Source organism: Dendroctonus ponderosae, unplaced genomic scaffold (assembly GCF_020466585.1).
Source record: "Dendroctonus ponderosae isolate FM_Combo_2020 unplaced genomic scaffold, Dpon_F_20191213v2 Dpon_F_20191213_537, whole genome shotgun sequence".
Classification (NCBI taxonomy): Eukaryota; Metazoa; Arthropoda; class Insecta; order Coleoptera; family Curculionidae; genus Dendroctonus; species Dendroctonus ponderosae.
The window spans coordinates 1-11,309 of record NW_026018752.1 but is presented as its reverse complement, the minus strand read 5'-3'; the positions used below and the strand labels follow the sequence as shown (position 1 = coordinate 11,309).

General features: G+C 35.3%; 1 protein-coding gene across 2 annotated transcripts; it reads left to right on the top strand.

The window, feature by feature from the left end:
* Positions 1–576: 576 nt before the first annotated feature.
* On the top strand, positions 577–11,290 carry LOC125504704. 2 transcript variants are annotated; one of them, XR_007281664.1, is made up of 2 exons: positions 577–1,078; positions 10,045–11,290. XR_007281664.1 is itself a non-coding variant. In XM_048667084.1 (2 exons), exons 1-2 carry the CDS (start codon positions 6,193–6,195, stop codon positions 10,364–10,366), a joined length of 387 nt encoding a protein of 128 aa, XP_048523041.1. In that variant the 5' UTR covers positions 5,927–6,192; the 3' UTR covers positions 10,367–11,277. The 2 variants fall into 2 exon arrangements, 1 of the variants encoding a protein (XP_048523041.1); XM_048667084.1 differs by lacking the exon at positions 577–1,078 and adding an exon at positions 5,927–6,257 and having other exon boundaries at positions 10,045–11,277.
* The last annotated feature ends 19 nt before the right edge of the window (positions 11,291–11,309 follow it).

Genomic DNA, 11,309 nt, shown 5'->3' with positions numbered 1-11,309 from the left:
TTTTTAAGATCAATATTCTGGGAAATTTGCAGCAAATTCTAAAAGAAACCTGATTATAAAGTACATGGAAATTAAAGGGGCAAATATTAGGGAACATATTAAGAACACGACATAACAACCTAACAAACATTGCTAGGATTTATACGAAAAACTTTAATCGGTCATATGGTAGTGGAGCGTTTCGCTCTGTTCGAGTAATAATAAGGGGTAGTTTTACTTAGCAATGTTTCCTTCATCTCTAAACCCGCTTATCTTTTGCCACATATATCTTGGATCACCCATCTTTTGCTCTTTAAGCAACGACTGCTTCTCAAGCAGAAATGGCACCTAAAAAACCCATTTCAAAACTTGGAGTATCAATAAGTTAGTTCTGCAAAGGGACATCCAATTAACATCCATTTGCGGAATCATATTTCGTTAACTTAAGTCCGATCTTTGGAACATTTTGCAACTATATCCTTTTGAGGGAAGAAAAAAATTCTATTTTACGGACTTGAGGCACTGATTCAACCCAACATAGTCACCGCACTTGTTATTGTTTGTTTATTGTTTGTTCATATTTCACTTTTATTGCTTAGTCAGCAGACTGTTGATGGTTGCAACCAAACAACATGCAAAGTTGCGTGTTTGCAAACGCAACCAGTCCTCTTGGCCAGGCTTTTGAAAGGAAACCCACTCAAGAATGTGAAGTGTTACGATTTGGTGGCACGGTTTTGGACGATGGTTCAGCTTGGTGAGACAACATGAGAGTTCTGAAGGAAAATCCGAAGAACCAACAGGTTCTTGATAAGCGATTACCCAAGCAGGAGAACCTTGATGACTTCGAGGGTTGAGCCATGGTGGGAGCTGCTTGGTCGACCACTGAACCAATCTGACTTGGTTGAACGGGTAGTGCGTCGACGTACCTTTCCGAAGAAAGTTCGCGAGCGCCTTTGACTTGACTTGGGTATACCATACGATAGCTACCATATCGTAATAATTGTGTGCGCGTTTCTCTTTTGCTGTGATATTTGTGTTTAAGCCAACTGAAGGAAGGATTTTTATCGTTCTTGACTAGGATTTCATTAGGAATAACAAGGTAATTTTTCCCAGTGCGATTTTATTCTTAAAGCTCTCTATGCCAGTTGCGCCTAAACAATGAAAAGTTCCCCGTTGTTATACTGGTTTGTAAATGCGTTTAAAATTGCGCTTGATATCAGCGCCCCAAATTCACAATTTGGGCTTATAAATGTATTTTCAGCGTTGATTTTAACGCAAATCACGTACAGAAATTAAGCGTTTCCATAACGCATACCAACATGAGCCCGTTAAGACGACCTGGCAGCAAAAGCTGCGACGGAAATGATTAAAATTAATGCACATTGCTGGTGCTTAAAATTAAAAAAAACATTGTTTACAATTTTTGCAACGAAAAAGTGAAAACTCACAGAAAGAACAGAGAGGAAATCATTCGGAAAAAACCTCCTTCTGCGTCTTAGTTATTTTTAGTGGAAGATCTCTTAACTGCGACAAAGAGCTTTGGTAAAGAGTCGATGGCACCTGGTGAGTTTCTCGGGCCCTTAGAAGAATAGTTTCCCCATGTAGATTCGTCAGCATTTTCCCGCGTTCAAAACTTTAATACGTCTGAAGAGGCAAGCCAGAAAAACTTATCAGTGCTTTGCGATGTTTTTGTGAACGATTACTCGTCTTGTTTATGGCAAGTTGAGGAGTACCTGGACCGATTTCAGTTTCTATGCAATCCAAAAATCGATCAAGCTGCATTTTACGAGCAAATAAGCTGCACTTTTCTGCATAATTTTAATACTTCAATGCACATGGCGTTTCCCTGTACCTGCATTACTCAATTTCATATTAATGACCTATAAAAGAAACCCATGAGCTTGCAATTTTTCTTGTTGGTGGGCCAATGTTGCTTTTCAGTTTTCATTTTTGGCTGTTTCCTCAAGTATTCCTTTCGCACAGTAAACTGAAGCGACCTAAATGTAATGAACGTGTGGTAATTCTTTCTTCGGCTCGTTATTATCATCTGTTGTTGTTACATCATTGGAAAGCCTGATCATTTCACTTTCTATACATGTGGTAGAATAAGCTGCGATACCGTCAAGTCATTGGTCAAATTTACACAGAAGCCCGGAATAAATGCAAGCGTGCAATTGCAAAATTGCTTCTTTTCACAAGCCTGAGCAGATATGTTCAATTCTTTAATGCGCTGGGTTGTTTTATAGGTCGTTTGACTAATATGTTTATTTTTTATATACGAAACGTGTTCTATATCGAGGAAATATAACGCGAATGTTTGATTGTGAAACGTATAACACGAAACACTTATTACGTAGACCTAAAATACGTATAATCGATGGATTTTGCCGTGTACTTTTTCGAATACAAGCTAAGTGTTTTAGGAAAAAACTGGACTTTGGCGTTGCATCTGGTAGCATCTGTAATCATGTGCAATTACTAATGTAGAACATGCATTCGAGTAGATCAGTTGGAATTCGTCCAGGCAATTTAAATGGAAAGGAAAATTTCATTATATACGTACAGTTGATAGTATAATAAGGTGTTTGCAAGATGCGACCAATGCAAATTTTCTATGCAACCTTGATGTTGTCAGCAACAATTTTGCCTGTTCAAATCAGCCGAGTCTTGGAAGTTATTTAAAATGGGCACAACTTGACTTTTGCACATACAAATAAGAGGACAACCGAAGTTGATTAGACCATAAAAGACTCAGGAAAATGAAGCCATTTACATTCAAGAACAGATTTCGCATATGTGTGAAACAACAAAAAACTATAACTTAAGCCTGGATTGGCTCCTGTTAGTATTCCGATGGTGATTTCTTCTGTACGACAAGAATGCAGTTTTGTATGCGTAATATTGCAATCACTTGAATTATGTGGCACCTATTCATTCACTCAAGGAGCTTGATTATCTGGAAAGTACCATGCTAATTATTCACCAAGAATTAGAATAATTATCCTCCTTCACCTGCTCGATTCTCATTTAAAAAAAGCGGCAAAAAGTTGGACTTTGCACCGCAAAAGCGCAAAATTATTAAAGCGGCAAAAGTCCTTGCTTTTCCTTGTAGCATATTCTACATATTGTGTTAGTAAATGCAAGTTAAATAACGACAAAATCATTAGTAATCGTTGTTGCAGTTTGCAGTCGATCGGAAAATGACCACGCTGTTTTAAACCAGATTAACTCTTAATGAGCTCATTCTAAACATTTAAATTATATTATGGCGTTTTTCAACAATCCAGCCATTCGCTTGGATTGTTTCGAACGACTTTTCAGTGCTTAAAAAGCCTTGAAACTGAAGGATACGCGTGTGGAAAACTATTCAAAAATCATTAATTAGGGATGCGGATAAATTAACGTAAAGGAAAATAATTCTATAAGTTTTCAAGTTCAACAATCAAAATGGCGACTTTTCTGGCTTCTGGTAAAAATAAACTGAAACAAGCAGAATGTTGATGAATCATGAATTCTCAGTTAAAACTTTCACACCATGCATATCCATCCGTTTGAGCACGTTTCTAATAATTTTCTTCATGTATATTTCACTTTCATTGGCTGTATTTTCAGCTGCTTAACCTGCTGAAGAAACATTTCTAAATCGTGACTCCAAACAGTCCTTGTCTACATTTTTTGGCTCTTAGGGACATTTCTTGAAACTGGACAGTTTTGCGGGCTTTTAGGCCGTCGCGTCTTTTCCGCAACGATTTTTTTTTAACTTTCATCAGGCAGATGAGGTATTTAACACAAAGTACAGCGTTTTATTACATTTTAAATTCGCAATAGTTTGTGTATAATTTCGAGTTAAGCATTGAGTAATTGGCATGTAATATTCTTTGGAATTGCACTCTTTTGTTTGCCAAATTATGGTTTGCATAATGAATGAACCGTACTTTATTAAAGGTCGCTGAACCGGCAATAAAAGAATAAAAGTATCATTCGTTATTGTTTTTTATTTTAATTAAACAAGTCGTAATGTCGTTAGGATTTTGTCGTAATTATCCTCGTTAGTCGATGCGATAAAACTACTTATTCATGTCGAGTTTTTTAAATTATTTACTCGATTTGCCGAAGAAAATCGAATAAACAAAACTTAGTAAATACTATTGACAACCGAAGGATATCAGGTAAAGAACGTCCTTGTTTAATGAAAACCATTTAACAAACCGCGTTTACTGTCGAATAATAATAAGGCCCGACCTGAATGTTTATTCCAATTTAGAATTTGCAATGTGATGCCATACTTTGTGAAACCCTTCTTGGATCAAACATGTTGAATTCATACTTGCATCATTCATAAAATAATCCATGCCCGATCAAGATTCTACAGTTGTTTAATTAATAACTATTTCACAACAGTCTTAACATCATTTGGGGCATAGAAACGGAAAGTTACCACATTCAAACGCAGAGAATCGAATTTTAAGTTCAAATAACAACGTTTAGTGCTGATTTTTCCAGAAAGTATGTTTAACTGAAAAAATGACTAAGGAAAAATCGCAAGTTTATTAATAAAAGTGAACGTCCATGCTATTTAATAGTGAATGAATTGTTGCAAATAATAACTCCTACTTCAAGGGAGTGTGTAGTTCTGCATAAATAGTTAATCCATTCTAAGGCTGATTTAAAAGTCTCTTTTGTGTGGAAATCGCAACAATTAACGAATATCGAACAAGCGTTATTTGAACTTTGTTCACAACTTGCTCTTATACATGTACATAATAGTGATCGCATTAGCGAAGAATCACCGTGAACTTGCACTTTGTTTAGTTTTTGCCACTAAATCAGCACAATCGGCACAACAATCGCATTAGAGTTTGCAAAAGTAAATATTTGTTACCTCGAATTATACGAGACGACACTCGTGAAGTGGTAGAAACTGAAGAAAGGGCAGGTTTAGAGTGTTCTTTCATGTTCAAATCCTGCACAAGAAATAAACTGTTCAACAAAATAAAGCTTTGATAAAAATTAAGCGTCAGATTTTTTTTTACAGGATGGCAAATAAAAATGTTTCTATCCTGTTCTCAAAAATTCAACTTTGTGGTGTTGCCTTGCAAATTTTTACGAGCTCATATTGAAGCTAAATCTTGATAGACAATCTTTTATATATAACATAATATTTTAAGTATTCATTTTGCATTAATTGCATTGAGCAGATGCTTCCACGAAAAGAACGCACAAGCATTTACGGAAACACAATTTAGAATGGAAAACATCATTAAAAACAGGCGCTTGTTTGCTTAGTTTTTCTGGCTTTTAGGTCATTTAGACTTTAAGCTTTCGAGCAAAAAACACTTCTGAGAATCCAAATCACCGAAAACACACCGTTTTTTTAAATTTTTGGCTGGTTCCGTGGGTTCTCTTGGATTGGATTGATCAATCGCTAAACTACCCGCAACTTTGTCTAAAAACTAGGCACCCGTTTCTTCGCATTTACATCAGGAAAAATTCCGAATAAATTAGTAAAAAACTAGACACTTGCGTGCGTCAGCGATGATAATCCAAAATTAAAATAGTTCTTTAGAAGAAGTCACTTCTTTATGTAAATGAGGCTAAACGTGGGTCCCAGCCAGACTGAAGAAAATATACTGATGGATGATTTACATATTCTGGTGCCGATGTTCTTTGGCAGGTTAATTCAAAATATTAAATAAAAGTGGAAAACCTTGGCACCATAACGCGAGCTGTTTCAGAGGATTTTTTCGAATTATCATTGTGCTAATTTCGATGTAATTGACTTCACTCGGTTTTGCCTAATGGTTGAAGAAAATGTTTCAACAATGCGATGAAACATTTTCTCAAAAAATCTTCAAAAAATCTTCAAACATCTTCAAAAAATTTTAAGCTAGTTGATGTGAAACGAAATACAAAACCCCATACATACATTGACTAGTAACCTGGTGAATTTGAGCCAGAAAAACATCACCATTAAGGAACACATAGGACCAATAAATAAGGCAATTAACCAAATTGCTCGCCTGTTCGATCCATAAATAATTATCATCACATACGAATACATCAGTTACATAGAAAATTAATTAGAATTTCTTGTATCGACATAATTATCCCCACCCAATAATTTTTTCGTTAATTTGAAATTAAACAGCGACAATCGTCACTAGCGTTTGCTGTTGGTGAGTGAAAAGTAATGGTTCACTTTAGTGAGTTTCAATGTGGGAGTTTTTGGTGAAGCTGGTTTATCAACTGTTCGGAATCGATTCGACCAACCAAAAAATGTGAGTGTCTTCCCAAAAAAACCCAAAGAATTGGAGAAATGTGAAGCGAATGCATCTTTTTATAGGCTTTCATTGACGTCAGAAATGAGACCGGTTGGGCCAAGTTGGAATTTTAAATGACTCGATGGTGGCGGATGCATGGAGGCAATGACTTTAAACTATTTTCAATTTTTACTTCAAAATGTACAGTTAACACCTATAATTGCCTCTAATTTATTAAGCAATTGGCTTTCGAGAAAGATGTTGTCTTGACCTCAGCGTCTCCAATTAATATGTGCGATATAAACCAGCTGGTCAAGGTGATGTTGCAATTTAGTACTAGGATTCGTAAATTCGATTCATTGAGATTCTGAACCTCGCTCAATCAAACTCACTGTAATGCCAGCTGGAATTACCATTAAAATTGTTTACAAGACATACCACAAACAAAGCGCATTGTTTGAAAATTCGCTACTTTTTTTAGCCAAAACTTACCATTTTTTCAACATTAAACCCCAAAACTTTAGTGGGGATTTAGAGTCGAAAATTCGGTTAATTTCTGTTCATTTTGTTTCACTCGCTTATATTTTATGTTCCATATTATCGAAATCAAACACTTTTAACCATCTAGACCGAGTTAAGGTAGATAGGCTCATAGCGGAAAAATGGACGAAAACAAGCCTAGAAAAGAATTTGTTTCTGATGCTGCACCTCTGAAGATGCAAGCCATCGTACTTGCGAAACCTCAGGAAGAAACTCGTTCTCGGTACGATTGCATTCGTCCAATTTTATGGTTTTTGCCTGTTTGCCGTAACTTGGTCGAACTAAGACGCTTAAAAGTGATTTATTTGAATATTATTAAACCTACTGTTCTTCCATATTAATAACAATAATTGTACGGCTTTAGAAGAAGTTTATTAGTGTGGATTTTCTTAATTACATCAGTAACCCTGAAAGTTTATGATCTAAAGCTACGCATTTCAAACTTTATAAGTCGCTCAAATGTTGGCAAATTCAGCAAGCTTTGGGGACAATTTTTTTTTTATTTCGGTTTTTTTATTTAATTTAAGTCGAATTTCGACCTGCTTAATCGCTTTTGTTCATTTTTCTGAACAACTTTACACAACAAAAAAACTGTTTATAAAATTGCCATTTAAGTGCGTAACATTTACATATACAAGCACGCAACCAAACGGTTGCACTTCCCAAAATAAGGAAACCTGAAAGTTAAACTTACTAATTTTCATGCAAAGAACTCTGGAAAAAAAGCAAATGCTTAATCTTAAATTCGAATTTCAAAGAATACATTTTTAATGAACCGAACTTATATATTAAGGGAAATGACAAATGAAAATAAGAATAAAATAATAACATAAATCATCAACTAGAAGAAAAAAAAACGGAAAATGAGCTTTCTTCAAACGAATAGCTTCGAAACGGAGCTAAAGAAAGTTGATAAAGTGAGTCCATAGCTTTAGAAGAATTTTATTCTAGTCTCAAAAGTTTATGACCGACTGATATCTACTAATTTTGAATTTTTTAAATTTGAAATTTGTTTTGAATTCAGCAGAATCAATTCACTTAAATTCTGGAAATTGTTTTGTTTAAATTTTGAGTTTTTTTCATAATTTAAGACGAATTTCGACCTCCATTCGCTCATTTTCTCTCATATTTGTCGACATTACATGTATCGAAAATTGGTTATAAAATGGCCTGTTTCCAAGTGGGTAACATTTTCGGAGAAGAACCTTACAATGAAACCGACTAAATTTCATACAAAAAGCGCAGGAAAAACGGCAAATGCGAATTCTTAAAAACCATCTTCAAAAAAATGAAAGTTTAAAAAAATAGGCAGCAAAATTTTTGAAATATTTTGATCTAACTAATCGACTGTTTCACTTCGCTCAAATTCTGCACAGTTTTTTTTTTTAATTTTGAGTTTTTTTCATAATTTAAGACGAATTTCGATCTGCATTTGATAACGTTTTCTAATGTTTTTCAACAACATTACACGTAGCCAAAAATTGGTTATAAAATGGTCTGTTTTCAAGTGGATAACATTTTCAGACGAAAACCTGACAATCAAACCGACTAAACTTCATGCAAAAATGCAGGAAAAACAACAAATACGAATTATTAAAAACAATCTTCAAAATAAAAGTTTACAAGACTCGGTAGATAAATTTTTGAAAATTGTTGGTGCGACAGATCGGCAAAATTTTAGAAACTGTTTTTCTTTAATTTGAGTTTTTTCATAATTTACGATGAATTTCCACCTACATTCGATCAGTTTTCGTCATATTTTCACAACATTACACGTGACAAAATTGCCGATGACATGGCTTTTTTCCAATTTTTCCAATAAATTTACGGTATAGTTTGAGCAAACCGCCCTTAGATATTAAAAAAAAAAACAGAATACGAATAAATTGCAACAAAAACTAATCAACTAGAAAGAAGAACAATTAAATCCAAGTGCAACAGACAATAATCACGCAAAACAATACTGCAATTCTGTTGTCTCGCCGAAACGTAATTAAATAAACGATATTCAAAAATTTTAATTTACACTTTGACTGAGACCCAGGAAGGGTAAGAATATAATAACAATTGCACCCAGTCAGGAAAATAAATCAAAATTTAAATGAGATTAAATGAAAATTTCGGTCAAAAATCAAAATTTTACAGGCGTGTTTTTTGTGCTCACTGGATTGATTCCGACGTAAGAAGCTTCCCAATGTACATATATAAAGTTTTTGCGCTTTTATTAGGGAGATATCGTCGGTTGAAAGTCATGACCACGCAAAAACGACTCAAATTGGCCAGAAAATGTCGATTATTTCGGATCTAAAGTTTCTAGCGTATTTTTTACTGAACTCGTTGCCTTGCTCGCCTCTTTCTGATGAAAATGATGTAAAATTCGAGGCCTTTTGTCTCTACTAAAAAATACGGTAAAATCTACCCGCCCCCTTATGAAAATTTCGGTGAAAAAAAAATTTTACAGGCGTGTTTTTTGTGCTCAACTTTTGCTGACATTTGTGGCCATTGTCTGATTTAGCCTCAAACCAAAACAGCAAAGAAAAAGCAGAAGAAAACATCGCTAAAAGCCCCTTGCCCAAACCAAAAAATAAAAAATCGCCCACTAGACACATGCAAATATCCAGTATTACTTGCCACCTATTAGTGTTATTTAAGAGAAAGTTAAACATTCTTGTCTAATAAGTAAAGTAACTAGACAGCGTAACATTGTTTGTAATAATCATTAGGCGAATCGACTTTGGTTCTAATAGCGTCTCTATGAAACAGTTGGAAACTTCTTTGAATGGCAATATCAATGAACTGTTATAGTTGATGTTTTATTAATTTCCCCCGCAATCAATGTATTGATCAAAATTGAGGCAGTTTTTTAATAAACCTCGCAGTTGTCGGTCGTTTTCTGCAACTGCTTAGCCAAGTGTTGGACATGAATTTGGCTCATCATGTGCGAGTGCAACCAGCAACAGAGATTTCCAATACATCCAAAAGGTATTCGCACAAAATCACGCCGATGTTGTGCAATAAACAGCACAATTAAATTGGTCATTTGCGAAATATGACACAAGGCCGAAACCCAAGGAAATTTTTCAATAATTTCGCATCGGGCCATTAAGATTAAGAAGCCAACATGTGTATGCTTCAACCGAAACTCGGTGCTAATTAGACTTTATAAAATATGGAAAATGCCCTGCTTATTTAAGTTCACGTTAAAAGTGAAAGCTGTGCAGTGAAACTTGTTGCGTGAACATTCCTCAATTTCGGTTTGTTTTAGAGGGAGTAGCGCAATGGGAGAGCGCATGGAACCTCCAACGGTTCCAGGCCCCGACTTGGTGGGTGTTAACGTGGAAAGGCCGTCGGTAACTCAACAACAGCAACAGCAATCATCGCTGTGGAACCGCAGGCAGCAAGCCGTCTCTGTGCGGCATGCTTACAAGCATTACGGATCGAACAAGAACCCGAACCATGTGCTCAGCGACCTAAACATGACTGTAGCCAAAGGAACCATGTACGTATACTTACAGTTTAGGCAGACGATGCTTCTCTTATATTTGCAGGTGAAGACAGTCAATCTGTCCGCACAACGCAAAATATGACTAAACATTCATTTGTATAACCATCTTGAAAAGGTGCGAAGCACGAAGTTTCTCGGGGTGAACATTGAGCAAACTTTCAGCTGCTTAAAACTTAAGTGCATCCTGTTTTCCGATTCGAGGTCTAAAACCTTATTTGCTGTCCATTTATTATTCCCAAAAGTATTTTCGCGTCTAAAATACGGAATTTTATTTTGGGAGTCTTATTCGCTCTTTTGTGGCTGTTATTTACTCGATTTCTGGCTGTTCCTGGCGTTTCCTATGCATTTTATTACTATGATCTGGTCACTCAGCGCTCAGCTGTGGTCCTCGAAAATGTCGACCAGAACCGCATCTTATTGCTTTATAGAGCGTGGCTGCGAAGGGAAAGTGAAATTAATTGGAATGGACTGAATCAATATAACAAGATTATATAAATTTAGTGCGCTTGTTACACATATACAGGATGTGCGTGCTAATTGCATAATGCCACTCAAAATGTTGCAGTTCGCATTGTTTTCGGATGGTGAATCAAGAAATTACTTTACGACACCCAGTAGAAAGTTTCAAAGCATTTAAATTTAAAAAGCGTTTTTTTAATGCTGATTTGCACTTTTACGGTTGGTTTTTTCGTTTGTCTTTAACTACCTTTCGCATTGACAACTTCATTTTTTGGATGATTTTTGAACAATTGGTCTAAACTTTATAAACCGCACATGTTTTTTTGTCCACTTAGTTTTCAATTTCTCGCAAATACATTTTCCATATTAAAAGCGATGAAAGTTTTGTTGAAAGTTGAAGCGACGTGGATTAGTTTTTCATTTTTTAATTGATTTTGTGCGGATTATGTGGGCAATTTTATGTGCGGTTTAAGTAGGCTCTTTAATGTTCTTGTATGATCTCATTTACAATATTTTGATTAGTTTTTTCCAAAAAAGTGATATTTTAATGTTTCTTACTTTCATTT